This window comes from Magnolia sinica, chromosome 1 (assembly GCF_029962835.1).
Source record: "Magnolia sinica isolate HGM2019 chromosome 1, MsV1, whole genome shotgun sequence".
NCBI classification, from domain to species: Eukaryota; Viridiplantae; Streptophyta; class Magnoliopsida; order Magnoliales; family Magnoliaceae; genus Magnolia; species Magnolia sinica.
The window spans coordinates 21,706,604-21,726,688 of NC_080573.1; the positions used below are offsets into that span (position 1 = coordinate 21,706,604).

Genomic DNA, 20,085 nt, shown 5'->3' on the forward strand with positions numbered 1-20,085 from the left:
CACTGCAAACATGCTTCTAGAAAGGAGAAGCCGGGGGCCAGAGACTCGCGGCCCCTTCAGATAGGCTATCTGCTGGGTATTTAGCCGACACGAACTTGCCCCAATAGCTATCTGTACCCTTGAATTTGATAGTCCATGCGAATTTCATTTTGAATGCCTTCATTATCGACCTTAGGCTTCTCAGCCCCATCCCTCCTTCCGATTTTGGGAGGGCCAGTTTCTACCAGCTAGCTTAATGACACCTCTTCCTGTTACCTTCCCACCCCCAAAAGAAGTTCGCAAAAGCCCTTTACAAGCCATCCAATACACTAAGCGGGACATCCATAGTAGCTAACGTGTGGATGGGCACGCTCGCTAGGACGTGTTTAACCAGCGTCAGCATGTTAGCTTGGAAAAGGATCCTGTTTTTCCATCCTGCAATCCTTTGTTGAATTTTGTCAATCAATCCTTGAAAATAAACCTTTTCTGGTCTACCTTGAAAAATCTGGATTCTAAGGTATGTGAAGGGGATTGTCACCCTGCGGAAACCCAATATATTGGTAGCTGACTTATTTCGGGCTTCTGGTTGAGAAGACGACGGAATAAAGAAGCTCTTATCTTTGTTGATTTTTTGACCTGATGCGACCTCGTAGTCCTTGAGAAAATTTTTGATTATGGAAAGAGAATCGCGACTGCCATTTGCGAAGAGAATGGTGTCATCAGCAAATAGAAGATGAGATACCAGCGAACAATTCCTACGAGTTTTGAAAGGCTGACAGTAGCCCCTTTCCATGATTTGGTTAAAGCCCTGACCGAGAACTTTCCTAGCTAGAATAAATAGTCTAGGCGATATAGGATCTCCTTGATGGAGGCCCTTTGGTGATTTGAAGAAACTAGTCGATTCGCCATAGAGAACCACAAGTTGGACCAACATTTTTCAACCAACGCTATCTAATTAACACCAAATCCGAAGTTTGATAAAACTCTCTTGAGGAAGCCCCGACTGAACCTGTCATAAGCTTTCTTCATGCTGAGTTTTAGCAGGATATTGCCACCTCTCATCTTTTTGTTGATGTCTTAAAATATCTCCCGAGCTAGTGCACAACTCTCCACAATGGATCTACCTTTCACAGAAGCACCTTGTTCGGTGGGATAATGGAAGGTAGAATCTTCCCCAACCTCGTCACGATTATTTGGAGAAAATTTTATATAGGCAATTACACAGGCTGATTGGCCTAAAATTTGAAAGTTTTCTTGGAGAAGGTGTCTTGGGGATCAGACACAAAAAGGGTTGAAGCCTCCTAGGAGGATTTCTCCTTTTGAAGAAAAATCTTACTGTTGCAAGGGTGTCGTGGCAGACAGTCTCCCAGCATGATTGGAAGAATGCTCCCGAGAAGCCATCCAGACCCGGTGCCCCATCCGGCGGAAGGGATCTAACCGCGTCATGAAGTTCTTCCATAGAAGACTCCAATAGGAGGGATTGGTTGTCCAATTCGGTTACCAGCCGTGGGATAGCTTCGAGGAGATCCCCATTATGAGAATCCTGATCTTCTTGCAAGAGGTGCTGAAAATATACTGAGGTTTCTTACTTTATCTCATCAAGATCAGATAGAGTTTGACCCTCATCATTGATAATCTCCTAAATTTTAGCTCTTTTGATCTTTGCTGAAGCGATGCATGGAAGAATTTAGTATTTTTTCACCCTCCTTCAGCCAGTGAACTCTCGCCTTTTGTTTCCAGAATATTTCTTCACATAGTTCAAGGTGCGCCAATCTATCCTTGGCCAATTAGAGACTCTGCTGCAGAGAATGGTTTGAATTATCTTGAGCAACCCTTTCAGCTGAGAGCAACTCCTCTTTCACTGCCTTGATATTCTAGAAGAGGTTCCCAAAAACCTCTTTGTTCCATATTTTAAACTTATTCTTAAGAGTTTTGAGTTTGCTGATTAATGCTTAGAAGGGGTTACTAGCTGTTTCGATGGCCCATGAGCTGGTAACAAGATTTCTGAAATCTTCATGAGTTATCCACATTCTCAGGAACTCTTATCTCTCATATAATGCCACATGTCATTCTCCTATTGGTTTTCTCAGAAATTCCAGAATCAGAATACAATAGTAATATTATTTATCATAGTGGATTCATTGTCGCTTTGTGTTATGGTTTTTTCTCCTAAGAATTTTTTCACATAAAACCTCGTGCTCTCTTTGTGCTTAGTTTATTTGATTCTAACTCATAGTTGCTTCTTTGCATTTCTCTCTAACATTGCATGCCCCAGTTGGACAATCCATTAGGAAATACCCTCTAATTAAAAATCTCAAACTCTTAATACTTCGCATAGGTTGTTCAATTGTCCACATATTAGAGAATAGTGGATGGTGAGATCCTCAACTGACAATATGCATTACATCTTCATGTTTTCTATTTGTAACTGTGAGGCCCATTGTTCAATAATCCAGGCCATTGATACGGTGGACCCCACTGTTGTAATAGATGTCTTAAATTGAGTCTGTTACTGGGTTTATCGATGTCATCGACAATCTGTTTAATGTCACCTTCGATGGCATCAAACAGTTCTCGATCCCATAGATATTTTCTGGATTTATCTTTAGTTGGTCGCTGGACTAACTAGGCACTTTTTCGATGCCATCGATGAGTGTTTAATGCAATCGATGAGCGTTCGATGCCATCGAGAATTTTCAAAAAATCATGTTTTGTCTCTAGACAGTTGAAATGTTAGTTTGATACCATCGACAGGGTTTCGATGCCATCTATTAGTGTTCGATGGCATTGACAAATTCTGCACAGATTTTTCACAAAACTGCAAATTTACAAGATTTGTTTTCGATTTCGTTTAGGATTCTTTCTAAGGCTATATATATAGGTGTAAACGGGATTAGGAGGTATTATAAGGCTTTCAAAATTGTCCTAGGGTTTCAAAGGGTATAGCAAGGGGGAGTTTCAAGGTTGTTAAAAATCAGGTAAGCTCTTTCTCTTTATAATTTCTGCATTCATAGTATTCATCTATCGCTTTATGCCAAGGTTTTTTTTTCTCGAAAGGGTTTTTCCACTTTAAATCGTTATGTTCTCTTTGTGTTTGCTTGGTGCTATTGGATTGCTATCCTAGATTCATCTCTGTGTGCTTCCATGGTCCCCCAACAAGTGGTATTAGAGCTAACGTTGGGGTGCGGGCTTGAATCTGGAGGATTAGTATCAATGGGAAACAATAAGTCTGATATTGAAAAGTGCTCAGGCAAAAATAATTTTGAGTTATGGAAGATTAAGATAATTAGCCTATTAACTAAGCAATGTGAAGATATGAATCTTGAGGAGTGTCGATCGTCCATGAGTGACAATGATTGGAATACTCTTGATAAGAATACCTTATCATCCATCTCATTGTGTCTCATGGATGAGGTTCTCTACAATGTTTTGAGGGAGAAAACTACAACGAGTTTGTGGGCTAAGTTAGAAGACATTTATGTGAAAAAGTTCCTTGAGAATCGCCTACACTTGAAGCTATAGTTGTTCAATTTCAGGATGACTGAGGGTGGAGATGTGGAGGTCCACATAAGTAGTTTTAATAAGTTGATTTGCAAGTTACTAGACATGGAGGAAGTAGTTAAAGATGAAGATTAGGATTGTATTTTTTTTGAATTCTCTTCCAGCATCGTATGAGTCATTCAAGGACTCATTGTGCACCGGTAAATCGTCCATGAGTGTAGACACCATTATCTCATCCCTTCAAGGGAAGGCTATGAGAAAGATAGACGATAGGGTAGGGACCTCTTTTGATGCACTGCTTATGAGAGGCAGTAATACTAAGTGAAGTATATGATCTTTAAGGTCTAGATCCAAATCCAAGGGCAAGAGAAAATGCAAATTAAAGTGCCAAAACTGTGGAATAACTAGACACATGCAGAAGAACTACATAAATCCTAAATAGAATTAAGAAAATTCAGAGGCTTCTTCCAGGGAAGCCAACATTGTCATGTATGAAGAAGAGACAAGCATAGGTGATGTGTTGTCAATGTCTATGATCAGACACTTGTACGATGATCGTAGTGACAAATGGATCGTTAACACTGGAGCATCATATTACATGACTCCTCATCGGAGTTGGTTCGCCAGTTACAAAGAGTGTAATGGTAGACAGGTGTTTATGGACAATGATAATGCATGTAACGTTGTAGCTGTTAGTACGGTGCGCATCCATATGTTTATTAGGACAAAGCATACCCTAACTGAGGTAAGACATGTTCCTGACATAAAGAATAACTTGGTTTCTCTCAGTGCACTTGAGGCAATAGAGTGGAAGTTCAATGGTGTCAATAGTGTCAGTGGTGTCCTTAAAGTATCAAAGGGGGCATTTGTGGTTGTGCAAAAACCATTAAAGGTTGATTGGAAGCACTTCAATAGGTAGAGCAAAATTGGTTATTGCGAATTCCATGTCTGCACATATGTGGCATGTTCGTTTGGGCCACATGAGTGAGATGGGCATAAAACTACTTTCTGATCGTTATTTGATTTCAGTTTTTAAGAATTTTAATTTAGATATATGCGAGCATTGTATATATGGTGAACAATCTAGATTATCTTTTAAATTTAGAAAACATATATATAAGAGAGTGCTTAATTATGTGCACTCTGACATATAGGGACCATCGCCAGAAGTTTTCGTTGGAGAGTTGTTATGGTTTATCTCATTCATTGACGACTACTCTTAAAAAGTTTAGGTTTACTTCAAGAAACATAAATCTGAAGTTTTCACCACATTCAGACAATGGAAGACAATGGTGAAAAAACATGCATGCTGAAAATAAAAATTTTAAGGACTGACAATGGTGGAGAATTTACTTCCATTGAGTTTAATGAATATTGCAAAACGGTGTGGCTGAGCAGATGAATCAGACTCTCTTGGAGAGGACCCGATGCATGTTAAATAATACTAGGTTGGACAAGAACCTATGGACTCAGGCCGTTAACACATCTTGTTATTTGGTGAACCGGTCTTATTCTAAGGAAATTGATTGTAAGATCTTAGAGGAAGTATGAAGTGGTCATAAGATGGACTACTCAGATTTACGCATATTTGGTTGTGAGGCTTACTTTTATATATCATCTGTTGAGAGAGATAAGCTAGACCATAGAGCAAAAAAGTACATCTTTGTTGGCTATGATGTTGGTATGAAATGTTTCAAGTTATACGACAAGGTTACACGTAATTAGGTCATTACTAGCCGTGACGTCAAATTCGATGAAAGCTTCCTATTCTGCAAGAATAATCAAGAAGAGTAAGAGGAACTAGAAATGTTGATTGTAGATGTCTAGATTGACACAGATGATACTCAAGCAAAGACAGATGCACAAACAAAGGTACAAAAGCAGGTGGAGCGGCCACCTTTGAGAAGAAGTCTACTGCAAGATTGCAAGTTATCAGCAAGATATATAGACAACTCTGATATCGCATATGCCATCGTTACAAATGAGGGAGACCCGTCTACTATTCAAGAAGATCTTAATGAACTTGATGTAGAAAAGTTGAAGGTGGCTATAGACGATGAGATTGACTCTTTGTATAAGAATCATACATGAGAGCTAGTGGAGCTTTCGATAGGTCGAAAAGCCATCGGATGCAAGTGGTTATTCAAAGGGAAACAGGATAAATACAAAACGAGGCTGGTAGCAAAGGGTTATGCTCAAAGAGAAGTAATGGACTTCAATGAGATGTTCGCAGTAGTGGTTAAGCATGTATCTATCAGATTCATGGTGGCACTGGTTGCCTAATACGATCTCAAGATGAAATAGATGGACGTGAAGATTGCGTTCCTGCACGGGGAATTGGAAGAACAGATATACATGAAGCAACTAGAGGACTACGAAGTTAAAGGGGGCAGAACAAAGTTTACAGGTTAATGAGGTTCTACTGCTTGAAACAACTATCTAGACAGTGGTATAAAAAAATTGAGTCTTTCATGTTAAGTCATAAATTTACTATGAGTGAATACAGTTACTGTGTCTATTATAAGACACTGAGTGATGGCAAGTTCATCATTCTCGTACTGTATGTTAATGATATGTTGATCGCCAGTCATGAAATGTCTAAAATCGATGCACTAAAGACTCAGTTATTAGGGACATTTAAGATTAAAGATCTGGGGGCTGCAAAGAGGGTTCTTGGCATAGATATTCATATAGATATGAAGAGGAGTAAACTTTGGTTATCACAAGAAGAATACCTTAAAAAGGTGTTGATCAAGTATGGGATGAACCAGACAAAGCCGGTGAACGTTCCCCACGTGGCTCACTTCAAGCTTTCCTCAGAACAATGTCTCAAAACATATGAGGAAAAGTAGGATATATCTCATGTGCCTTATTCAAATATTGTTAGCAGTTTAATGTATGTCATAGTCTATACGAGACCGGATATTTAACAGGCAGTCGGTGTTATGAGTAGATATATGTTAAACCCCAGCAAACAATATTGGGAAGCAACAAAATAGTTACTTTGATACATTCAAGGTACAAAAGACCACGCGCTAACTTTTGAGAAGACAGGAGCAAAGTTAGTTAGGTATGTGGATTCAGACTATATGGGCAGTGTGGATTCTAGAAAGTCGACTTCAGGTTACTCGTTTGTACTAGTGGGTGGAGCAATTAGTTATATGTCGAAGCTTCAGTCCGTGGTGGCTCTTTTCACGACGGAAGCAGAGTAGATGGTAGTGACAGAAGCATTTAAGGAAAGTGTTTGGTTGAGAAGCATGATAAATCAGTTGGGGCTTCAACAAAAAGCCGTGATAATTATTTGTGATAATGAGAGCGCTATCAATTTGGCTAAAAATTCTTTTTATCACCCACGTACTAAACAAATTGATGATCTTCACCACTTTATCCGACAGGTACTTGAAGAATGAGGCGTGACTCTGAAGAAGATTCATACGAGCGTGAGTCTGGTAAACATGCTCACCAAGGTGGTTCCTGTTAAGAAGTTCAAGTTTTGTATAACTTTTCTTGGCTTGGCATAGCATAAAAGGAGGACAGAGTGTGCACAGGAAGTTTTAAGAGAGCTATATGCAAGGCAGAGATAAGAGAAGAAGACAATAAGCTATACGTTTGATAATTGAAGACATGGTGAAGATTATTGTAATAAATGTCTTAAATCAATTCTGTTATTAGGTCTATCAATGTTATCAACAGTCTGTTTGATTTCACCTTCGATGGCATCAGACATTTCTCAATCCCATAGATATTTTCTCAATTTTTTTCAGTTGGTCGTTGGACTACCTGGGCAACTTTTCAATGTCATCGATGAGTGTTCGATGCCATCGATGAGCATTCGATGTTATTGAGAATTTTTCAAAAATCATGTTTTGTCTTTAGACAGTTGAGGTGTTAGTTTGATGTCATTGATAGGGTTTCGATGCCATTAAAGGATTAGTTTTGATGCCATTTATGAGTGTTCGATGGCATCGACAGATTTTATGCAGATTTTTCGCAAAACTACGAATTTGTAAGATTTGTTTCCGATTTCGTTTGGGATTCTTTCTAAGGATATATATATGGGTGTAAACGGGATTGGGAGGTATTCTAAGTTTTCAAAATTGTCCTATGATTTCAAAGGGTGTAGCAAAGGGGAGATTCGAGGTTGTTCGAATTGGGTAAGATCTTTCTCTTTGTAATTTTTGAATTTATAGTGTTCATCTGTCGCTTTATGCTGTGGTTTTTTTCCAAATGAGTTTTTCCATGTTAAATCGTTGTATTCTTTTTTGTTTGCTTAGTGCTATTAAATTGCTATTTTAGATTCATCTATGTATGCTTCCACGGTCCCCCGACACTCACCATAGATGGACAATGAAGAAAAAAAGTTTCCAGGCCAAGAGTTCCTATCCATCCGATCTTTGGCCTTTTCCAATAGGACTTGGACCATTGCTGTATTTCTCTTCCCAACCATCAATCACCTGGTTACCACTAGGAGGAGATTCCCAACGTTCATCATCTTTGATCTAAAGTGTGGATCACCAATCCCTGTTGGGTTTCAGAACTAGTGGACTTTTTTTTCAATGAGTGGGGATCAAATGAGGTTTACTAATCTGTATCCAAACACGCAATACGAAAAGAAGCAGGCTCCAAAAGGAGCTTAGGCATCAAATGCCACTTTTGAATATCTGTTCAAATGACCTAAATGAGTAAGATTTCAGGATTAATAATCAGTGTGGCCACCGTCTAAAGAACCCTTGCTCTCTCTCATCCCATTTTTTTTTTTTTTTTTTCATTTATGATGGTAGTGTGTCATATTGGACCATCCATGACAATTAGGAGGCAGAGTGGGTGGGTGCACTTGTCGAGAATTAAGAGTCTTATGGGAGCGGACCACACAAGTTGGCTCATGAAAGTGATTGTGTGGTGGACCTAAATGAACTTCTTGTTTTCCACGTGCATGATGGCAACATGTGTTATCGCCTAAAGGTACATTAAGGAAATATGGAAGAGAAAATGTGTTATGTATGCCTTTTAAGTTGGTTTTGAGAAAAACTGAATTCCTTTATTCGGCTGCTGTCGTAAGACTTTAAGAAACAATCTTCTTTCATTGGTTGGATCAATTGGCTTGCTAGTGCAAGCAACGTCATTTTTAAAATGTTTTTGTGAGATAAAAATACTCTTAACCCATGCACCATTAAGGCAAAAACTATGGAAAGCTACAGTTACATCTTCTTGCAAAAAAGCATTCAGATGGGAAGATATGTGGAGCCCACTGTGATGTTTGTGAGAAACCCGCTGTGTCCAACCATATCCCCATATCATATTAGGATATGCCCAAAAATGGGGATGAACCAAAAATTAAGTGGGCCATACAACTAGAAAAAGTGGGTAGGGAGATGCCGTTGAAACCTAATTGGGATCCATCCTGATCTTTTTATGCCATTCATACCATTCATAAGATCATTTCTACTGGGATGAACTGAAAACATGAACATATTAGATCAACCCTAAACTTCAGCGACTCCATGAAAGTTTCAACGGTGTATGTTCAATCATTATCATTTCTCGTCGTGCAGTTCACTTGATTTTTGGATTTGTCTCCTTTTTTTTTTTTAACCAATATATTAACATGATTTAGCAAAATAAATGGATGGATGGATTTCTCACAAGCATCACAGTGGATCCCACCTAGCTTACGGTCCTAAATCATGTTAGGACATGAGCCAAATTTGAAGCAGATCCAAAACTAAAGAGGATAGTGCGACAAATAATAGTAATAATTGAACATCCATAATTGAAACTTTCACTGGGTTGCAGAAGTTACAAGCTGGCCTAATATTTTTGTGTTTTCAGATCATCCCAATTAGAATGACCTTATGAATGGCATGGATGGCACATTAAGGTGGGCCCCAGTTAGATTTCAATGGTAGGCATCTCCTTACCCACCCTTGCCTGCTCTATGACTCGCTTGAGTTTTGATCAGATCCATTTTCTAGCCATATCCTAATATCATCTAACAAAATGGAGGGATAGAATGGACTTCTAACAAACATAACAGTGGGCTCCACCTAACTTTCCGTCACTAATCATGTTAGGACATGGCCCTAAATAAGGCAGATCCAAAATTTAATTAGGCCTTTGGAAAAAAATAACCCAGGACGCAGCAAGATGCCTACCGTTCAAACCTACCAGCTGGAATTGTACACAGAGAACGACTAACCCAAATCAACCATTATCCGGCAGGTCCCGAGTCACGTGCCCTATGAACCTCGTGCATGTGCTGTGATATCGATGGTAGATATGGGATCTTGTATAACCATCTCTCTAGCGTACATGCGCCCAGTTGATACATGATCGGAACCATCCAGCTAATGGGCCTTATGATGATGGCCCTTGCAATGGAAACCTCACAATTCTAGTAATCAGATTTCATAGTTTGGAAGGCCACGGTTCGTATGGCTAGGATGATCTGATAGGTTTGGTTTCTGAATCATCATCCATCCACTGTAAGGGCTGTCTAGATGGACGGTCGCGATCCACAACTCTCCATACATTTGACCGTTTTATTTATGCCACGTTTCAACACTGTGCCACGTGTCTACAAGGGTTAGCACTATGCCACTTGTCCGTAAAGGTTGATTACGTGGCGGAAACTGTGGCGCCATCAATAAAACAGTGGACGCGGCTTTCGCAGGAGGTTCCTGCGCTGGAAACCTATGTGCGGCCCACGGTTATGTTTTTAAGAAATCCACCCGTTCATCCGTTTTTTGATATCATTTTACCGAATGGGACCAAAAATTAACCGAATCCAATACTCAATTGGGCCGAAAACGTAAGGATTGAATGTACACAGTTGAAATATTCGTGGGTGCACATTAGTTTTGAATCAAGATAATATTTGTGTTTTCAGTTCATCTCAGTAGCAATGATATTATGAACGGTACGGATGGCAAGTAAACATCACTGTCGACCCAGTCGACCCAAGAAGGTTTCAACGATAAGAATTTCCCTACCCACCTTTTCCTTTAGTGAGGCCCACCTGAATCTTGGATCTTTTTCATTTTTTGTATCACATTCTAAAATGATCTCAAAAAATGGATGGACAGGGTAGATTTCTCACAAACATCACGATCAGCCCCATCTAGGTTCCCGGCACAGGAAGTTCCTGCCAAAAGGCTTCCGCGGGAAATCCGTGTCGGGAATAGTCGTTTTCCAGCGTTTTTGCCTCTGTCGCGATTCACGATTTATCATGTGTCTCCACGCACTGAGCCACTGGTACAAGGATTTGAACCATCCAATTACATGAAATCCCTCTAAAATTGATGATACTATCCTTTGATCTTTCAGAGTTGATTATAAACCATTGAAATTTTTATTATATTCTTAAAATAATCTATAGTTAATGATATTTATAATTATTATTTCAGAGTAAATTTCAAGATACAGCCTTTTTAACGTAGATTCCACAATATTAACGGTCCCGATCATTGTGAAACTCAAAAAGTGGGCCCCAGTCGATGACAACACAACTCGATCCTGAGTCGCCAGTCGCAACAGAGACAAAACGAACTGTGCAACGCTGCCAGATTACATGACTCTCGTGTAAAAAAGCCAAGGATCACGTGCTTTTAATATTGGTAAGGTTGGCTTATCTGAAAAGCAAGTCAGGCCACCATTAGAAATCACGTCTGTCTTCAAACAAAAACGCTGATACTTCATCGCATGACATTCACGAAGTGCCTCACGTTGCACGTACGAACTTTAAAAAGGTTGGTGAAATCCGTTCTAATAGAAATGTAGAGAATTCTCTTATTGGTGATCTAGGCTAAAATTTTAGCTGATCCACTAATCAGATTAGACACACACATTTGTCTAAATCATATACCGTTAGTTGTCCATACATTTTTCTCATCCTAAAAACGTATCCCTCCTTAATGGGCCAATTTGATTCTTTTTTCAGGTAGTTGTCACAGTGCGTGATACCTGATGGACGGGTTGGATCTCTCACAGCACGTTAGCACGGTCGTGCTTCCCGACTGAAAGCCAGAAAAAAAACAGAATTATATGATACGTGGCCCTGCATTTTACGAAGTATAAATGACACTTCAATATTGAAAATTTTGACATATTATTCAGTAATCCATACCATTGATCTTTTGGATCATACTGATCTGAGGTAATCCCTGAATATCAAAAGATAATTTTGTAATTTTTTAAGTCAATAACTGATCCATAAACAAAGAGGTCATATTTGTTTCAAGTAGGATATTTTGATGAAATGCTCTATATAATGTGATATAAAAAATAATATATGGTCTAGATTACTGAAAAATGGGTCCCATAATTCAGAATTAATAGACCGTGTACAAAGTGTAAATACGAATGTCACGTACCATTTAATACCTCTCCTATCCTAGTTCAACGATGTTGTCATGACAATCAGAACATTATCGTCAGCAACGGAATTCAATCGCCACAAAAACCCAACTTCGCAAAAGGTGTGAGATTTTGCACGTGAGAAAAATGAGAGCATTTTACACGTGCGCCGATTTACACACGTTGAATCCGCTTCGCTTCGTGTTATGTTTACCCAACAACAAACGTAGATATAAACACGTGAGCAGAGCAGCCTCCTTCTCCTCGTAGTACAGACATCTCTTCTCTCTCGCCATCGAAGTTCAACCATCGCCATCGAAGTTCAGCCATCGGATTTATCATCAACGGTGGAACCATGGGTAGGAATTGCAACTTGGAGCTTCGACTTCTCCCGGCCGGCGTTGATGCTGATTACACATCTCTAGATTCCAGCCAATCATCGTAAGTATACTCTTTTTAATGCATTTTATGGGGTGTGTTTGGATACACAATTGAATTGGATTGCGAATCATTGGTTCTATTTTCCTTTTATCTCATCTATTTTCTTTTTTAATATATATTGAAGGAACGAAGAGTCAGTCAAAAACTCACAGCAACTGACGATTTTTTATAACGGCCGGATTTGCATCTGCGATGTGACGGAGTTTCAGGTTCGCTCACCCTCTCTTTGCTCTTTCAAAGCTCTCATCCATGTTTTTTCTCAAAAAACAGAAGAAAAACGGTGAAATTTCATGATATTTGGTGCAACCAAACGCACCCCTATAAGTCCATATTTGAAGAATTTTTAAAATTTTAAATATTAGCGTTTTTTTTTTTTTTTTTTTTTTTTTTTTATATATAGCGGAATTAAGTAGTCTATTGTTCTGCAGGCTAGGGAGATCATACGCCTTGCGAATCGAGAAATGCATGAAAAGTTAACAGCCCATCATACGAACGTTCTTCTGCCATCTCAGCGGCCTCAACCTCATGCTCCCGCTCTTTCAATGAAGAGATCTTTGCAGCGGTTCCTACAAAAGAGGAAGAGTAGGATTCTGGCAACTTCCCCTTAGAAGCAATAGCCATGGAAAGACTTTCTCTTCCGAGGAAGAAGATTCTCTCACCGAGGACGGGTCAAAAGCGAACTTTCAAGCACATGGGTAGGAAATATTCAGCTCTGAATTCCGAACGGAGAGAAAATTGGATCCGCCCAGAAAATGACGTTGGAATTTCCCAATATCTTTTGTATAAAATGAAAATATTTTATCGTAATGAGAAGTGATATTTGCTTTCATTTTTTACATGATTTAGATACAATTATCGTAATTGTATTATGGGTATGCTATAATGACTGCAATTGCATTGATAAAGGTTAATCGGGATTGTATTGATTTTGTTGGATGATTTCTTCTTCTTTCAACTCATGGTGGAACTGATGATGAATCAGTGGTGGATTGCATGACGTGGTGTTTGACCCAATTGCAGCATCCCATTTCCTATTTTTCCATTTAATTTTTACTTGGGTGTGTTTGGTTGCACGAATTTGACAATATTTTGCACCCAATTAGACTGATTTTATCATAATATTTTGTGCAACCTGTTTGGCTCGAATATGGTTGTATAATGCATGTGAGTAGTGTTGGGCATGCCGGAGCCTGATGCAGCTCGATACAAACCAAACGCCTTTGACACCAAGTGCCGAGATAGAAAGACCAAGCAATTTGGAAAGGGAGAGATTCACCCTTCTAATGAGTTCTTTTATCTTTTAGTCAAAAGGACTTTCCTCACCGTGAGAACAACAATTGATTAATTAAAACAACACGAGAGTAACCAAAGTAAAGATAATTACATTTATAAATTTCTATGAAAATAAACAGTTAAAATTAAAAAGGAATCCTCAATAATCTAGTGATTGTGGTGCAGATGGCAAGGGAACTACACTGAAAATTGGTCCAACGAAGCAACGTAGATGGGCAGGATTACACTAAATCTAAGCTAAAGTCAATCCGGTGGAGTAGTGTAGATGTACTTTTTTTTTTAAAAAGTAAGCTTAAGTCAGTCCAACATAAGAGCATAGACGAACTAGATTATACTTAAAAGCTAAGATAAGAACTACACTAAGATAAGCTACGTTAAGTTGTAGAATTGTATCATGTTTTTTTAATTTAAAAAAAAAAATAGAGTTGTACCATGTTAGGTTGGCAACCTTAAGAGTTCTTCAATCTTCCTCCCATTTATAGATTTTTTGTGTGATTGTTGGAAATAGATCTTCATAGTCACTCCTCATGTTTGCTGATGTATAAATAATTGTGCGGACCTACAAATTGTTGTGGCCTATCATGTAAAACCGTGTGCGTCAATTGTTTGTTATGGGTTGGTGATTGGTCATGTGTACATCTCCAGTCGACTATTGATGTAGAGGGGGTCACGGACACTTTCATGTCCAAGATGGATCAAAGAAGGCCCGATCAGAGGCTTGCCTCGGATCGGACCTTCTCCGATCCATCTTGGACATGAAAGTGTCCGCGACCCTCTCTACATCAAGAGGATTCGAGAAGGCCTGATCAGAGGAATTGCCCTCAACCATTTTCGGAACATTCATGAGGAATTGTATGTTGATGAGCGCTAGCTCTCCGCCACGCGCAACCATGCTTTCGGACAAGAGACTGCTCCAACAGGGACCCCATCAAGAACGGATGGCAACCTGTTGCAGCGGTCAAAGGCGAGTGAATGGAGCCTATTTGTAGGTAATCTTGCTTTCGATATCAAGGAGGAAGATTTGACGAAGAGATTTGGGCGGTTTGGGGACATCGGCGACATCTACATCCCCTCATTCGTCCTGCCTGGTAGGAAGAAGGGCTATGCATTTATTAGATTTCGAACAGGGGTGATGCCCAAACGGCCAAGGATATGCTAAATGACCGATTCTTAGGTAGACGCCACATGATTGTAAATGAGGCTTCCCAAAGAACACCCCGAAACCTCTCCTCTTCCTCCCCAATCCTCAAAACACCTCCAATCCTAAAACCCACCAACCCGCCCCTCTCATCCTCCAATGCAGGCGTGTTAAGCCACATTGCAGAAGCAATTATGATCATTAAAACAAGACCTCATGCTCAACAACCACTTCCTCCACCTCCATCATAATCCCAAAATGGATATCGGATAAGGGTAGGGTGGAAGCTGTCCAATGTGATTGTGGGAGAGATTCCCGACTTGACGGATGTGTCCGAGCGAATCCAAGCTATTCTACAATCTTCCCCTTTCAAATTCGCCCAAGCTCAAATTCATAGAATCTCGAAGCGGCTATGTCATTAACTTTCAATCCAGGGAAGGGGTTTTGACCTTCTCCAGGGACCGCACTCTACGAGAAAATGAAATTCAACAACTCAGAATGTAGGGTCCAACAATGTCGATCCCGGCAGAGGTGTCCGGATTCGGATTGAGGGCATCCCTTTGCATGCATGGAATGAGCATACCATCGGCCGAGATAGCGAGCAGATGGGCACGATCGTCGATTTGGACAGGGATCCTGGTCCGAACCAACCGGTGGTATACTAGAGCCAAGATTGTTCCACGGTGGGAGGGACAACCCTTCAAGACATCTTCTCTCTAGTAGAAGGTAGATCCTTTTCGATTTTCTCTTATATTGATGTTGTTGCAACATGAATAATACGACAACCCATTGCCAAACCCACCTCCCTGCTCCCGTGTTCAGAGAAGGCACCGGGGCACTGGTAGCTCGTGCGTTCGGTTAAAACACGAACGGGCCTTCGCGTGGATATCTAGCAACCCCATAGTGCTGCGGCTCCCTGCATGGTCGAGATGGGGCCTAGCCAATTAAGGGACTAGCATCCGTCGGACATCCCTCAAACTACTCGACAAAATGCCTCGAGACCTCTCGACGCGATACAACACAGATGTGCGCCACCTCCCCGATCGGTTAGAAGGAGGCTACTCAATTGGTGGACCAAAGAATTGCCAATCACCTCTCAATCGCTCGACAAAATGTCACAGAGATTTCTCGGCTAGTAGATGCAATGCGGATGCGTGCTAGCCCCGGACCCCCACGAGCTTGACCCTTTTCTTAGAACCCTCCTTCAACCTCAACCATCAAACCCCGGATCTTCCTCATCATGCCTCATCAACCCACCTACCTTCCACTAGCTATGCTACACACCCTTCCTACCTTCTTCTAATCGATTCGCAGGATTTCAAACCCTCAAATGATATCAACCACCCCACCTCGGTCCTAAACCTAACATATCATGTACCTTGACCACTACCACTCCCTTCGTCCCGCAGCCTAAGCAACGAAAAACCTGGCGACCCCATGGATCGCTCCTCCTCACGATGCGCTTTCTACCTTGGATAGGTGGCTATCTCGGTGTTAAAAACCTGTTTAGGGATAGCCTGCATGTGCCAATTTTCTGCCCTTCCCCACCCACCTCACTTCAACTCGGCTCCCTGTTCTCTCCTCCTGTTCGGTCTTCGGTGAAGATCTGCGTGGCCGATGAGACTAGGATTGAAACGCTCTCACACCCTTAATCGCCCCACAAGACCATTTATACATCAACCCAAGAACCCACCCATCAGTAAAACCATCTAAGGACTGCAACTTTGGGTGGACATCCAGGGGCAAGCAGTGCGATGACCCTCATACCTCCGAATCTAGCAACCAATCAAATCATGACAATGCGATCGGGAAAACCCATTCCAAGAAGAATAGGCGAACTCTGTCCTTATATAGCTTCACACACATGAAGAGTCGCTGAGAAGTAAATCGCGTCGGGCTAAGAACAGATGTTGTGTTACTAATGAGTAGCATCCTTTCATGGAATGTGCGAGGGGTAGGTAATGCTCAAACTACTCATTTTTTGAAAGGCTTGTCAAGAAACACAAAATTGCTATTCTCGCTCTGCAGAACCGATGGTGAGAAACTCTGACGATCTTTCATTGCTTAGGTTGGGCTTCTCTTCCCACTTTATTGAAGATTCGACCATAATAAGATATGGATCCTGGGTGTGGATCATATCCAAATCCAAGTCGTCCGGACATGCTCTCAAAGCTTAACCATCAAAGCTCAATCAAGTACTTTCCCTCAATCGATTACCATCACTATAGTCTATGCAAGTTGTAATAGGGAGAGCGAGAAAAGTCCTGGGGATGAGCTGCGTGACATTTCTTGTCGATTTCGGCCCTGGTTGGTCGAGAGTGACTTCAATACCACTATTAGCCCCGAGGATCGTATCGGAGGTGCTCCCCAACTAACGAGAGCTATGCACGATTTCCAGGAGGTTATCAACGATATTGGCCTACTCGGCGTGGGGTTCTATGGCCATCCGTTCACTTGGTGTAATAACCGCGCAGCAAAAGCCGCATGGGGCGAGTTGGACCGCATGTTTATTAATCCAGATCGGTTGTCCTCTCTCTCGGCCTTCCGGGTTCAACACTTGGAGTGAACGCATTCCGACCACTCACGCTCCCTGCTCTCTTTCCAGGAAGAGGCCGTTAACTTCCCTCGCCCTTTTTGCTTTCCACGTATGTGGATGCTTCATGATAATTTCAAAGAGGAGGTTACAAGATCTTTGGTAGACGGAGATCACACTATGCCCATGTTCGAGTTCTCCATTAAAATGAAAATATTGAAAAATTCGTTGAAGAGGTGGAACAAAGAAGTTTTTAATGACGTCTTTAGAGTGTTCAAACTACTAAACCGACTTCTTGAGAGCGAAACTTTCCTTCCTCAACTCCGGATCGAATGACGATTCGTCTTATTGCGAGCCCAAGATAAACGAAAATTGCTTATCTTCGGGAGGAAGTTTTCGAAGCAAAAATCGCGGATCGCTTGGTGATAGAAGGAGACAGAAATACCCAGTTCTTCCACAACTCGTAATTAACAAGCGCAGATGTTTGTCCATCAAAAGCATTAGGAAAACTTCGAGGAGCTGCTATAAGAGAATGATGATATCGAAATGAGGCGGTCGGTTCTTCCAACACTTATTCACTTCGGAGGGGTGCAACCAAGTCAATGACATCCTCAATCGCATCCCGAATTTAGTGATCGCTAGATGAACGAGGCCCTCATGAGCCCCACGACATTGGAGGAAGTCTAGGCCGCCACCTCCATTCCTCCGGATAGTGTTGAGGGTCAAATATTGCATATTAGACCCCAGTTATTACCTGAATTACGAACGTGATATTGTTTTAATGGGTCATTTTAATCGTATTTGTGATGCAAGGGGAATTGATGAGCATGGATTGAAAAGGATGCTAAAGGTATGGATTTGGCGTTCTGGCATCACCAAGGCATTATACGGGACTCCATGGGACCAAGATTGGGGATTTACACACCAGAGATAAGAGAAATTCCAACCACTCACGTCAAACAGGCTTGAAAAAAATGTCCAAAATGCAAGATCACAATGTTCCCACCATCTAGTCGACTCGAAACTTCATATATGGCCTGAAGACCCTAAATAAACCGTTCACGTCAAATTTCAGTAGTTGGATCCCTATGGAAGTGGTCTAATGGTTAGATCAGCCCATGAATTACTGATCTGAGGCCCACCTGATACCTGGATATGCTTCAATTCAAGTCTCAGCCCCTTAAATTAGCTGAAAAGACGGACGGATGGATTGGATTTCTCATTAACATCACAGCGGGGCCCACTTTGCATGGCCAGAGCATACAAAAGAGGTATTCGTGCAGCTACCGCACCACTAGACCAGTCAAACTGCGTTTGACTCGCATGGTTGCAATTGGATTGGGAAACTAAATCCCCTGCTGCGAACAGAGACCTCCGCACGATCTCTGTGGGCCACCATGTGGACCCAGTAGCTCAATCCGAGCCATCCATTCGATGCATATGATGGTCCTAACCAGGATCTGATGGTTATTGGTCTGAAATATGCCAGATAGAGACTACAAATGCGCTGAACGGCAAAATCTTTTCCACAAAATCAATCAGGTGGGCCATGTCAATGAAAATTCAAAACCTTCCATATCCAAACGGTTTTTTGAGAAGAGCACAATGGACGGAGTGGATTCCTAGAAAAAACCCGTTCATGGGCCCACCAACACCAGCGCAAGACGAGCTGCGTAAGCGTCCGAGAAAGCCGATTGTTGCGGCATGTTATGCTATTTCGATCTGTGTCCGATCAATGAATCGAACCGTTCATCTGGAAGCCACGCAAGAATCGTCCGTAAGGACGCTCTCTTTTTACAAAAAAAGGATGCATCAGTGTGAGAATGCGGGGCCTGATGCAGCTCGGTTACAGCGTTTTTCTGCTGCGGAAGGAGTTTCTAACGCGGCTGTGTGCATGCTCCACCGCCTCTTCACGCCGAGTGACCTCCCATCCACCGTCCTACATGTCTATAAAAAGGGAGAAAGAAAAAAGGAGGAGGAGATTCACTTTTGGCTGGACGTGAGCACGGCTTGGGTTGGACGTAAGCAGAGAGAGAGAGATATCTGGTTTTTGTCTTTTCCTTTTCTTTTCTTTTTATTTTGAATCTAGCCTAATCATGTCTGTGATCGGCTAAACCTCTTAACTTCTTAGCTAGGGCTAAGAGGTGAAGCTTGTAGTCTGATGGGAGAGATGTTGCTTGTACATTTTGTTTAGATTGAAGGGATTTTTGATTTAATTTTATTATGAGAATATTTTTAGTTTTTAATGGCCTGTTGTGACTGAAATTACAATGGGTTTGCAATGGCTTTGAGTATTTCTTTTTCCTTATTTTGATTATGACGTCAGGAAGCCCTGTTGTTCGCCATCGTCTCCTGGGCATGGTTGGATGTCGGTACGCTTCCTAGCCTTCATAATCATCTGATTGGTTGGTAATTAGTTTAATTCTTTTGTTGACTTTGTCTCCTGGGCATGGTTTGGTAATAGAGTCCAGTCTAATTCATATACCTTTCATCTCTTTGAAATTATATCAGAGGAAGTTCAATTTAATTTTCATGATTTTTTGAAGCAAGCATAAGATCTCCTTGATCTCTACAAGTGGATCCTCTGAATCCCTGGTTTCTCTTCCCTGAATTGTTTAAGTTTTAGATAATTATTCCATAATTATTCCTTGAATTCTATTTGATTTAGATTACATCTTAGTGTAGTTCTAGTTCTACTTAGTTTCAGATAACGTACAGGTATCAGTCCCTTGGGATTTGACCTCGGTCTCACCAAGTTTATTACTACATCACAACCCTATACTTGGGAGTGAACAGTTTTCACGGATTGTTGACATTTTATTGTCAGTTCATGAAGAATTTTAGCACC

The 20,085-nt window shown here is 41.1% G+C and overlaps 1 protein-coding gene across 1 annotated transcript; it reads left to right on the forward strand.

The window, feature by feature from the left end:
• The first annotated feature begins 12,115 nt into the window (after positions 1-12,115).
• On the forward strand, positions 12,116-13,209 carry LOC131242749 (protein TIFY 5A-like). The gene is made up of 3 exons (XM_058241591.1): positions 12,116-12,273; positions 12,398-12,482; positions 12,702-13,209. The coding sequence occupies exons 1-3, from the start codon at positions 12,188-12,190 to the stop codon at positions 12,879-12,881; spliced, it is 351 nt and encodes a 116-aa protein (XP_058097574.1). The 5' UTR covers positions 12,116-12,187; the 3' UTR covers positions 12,882-13,209.
• Positions 13,210-20,085: the final 6,876 nt, after the last annotated feature.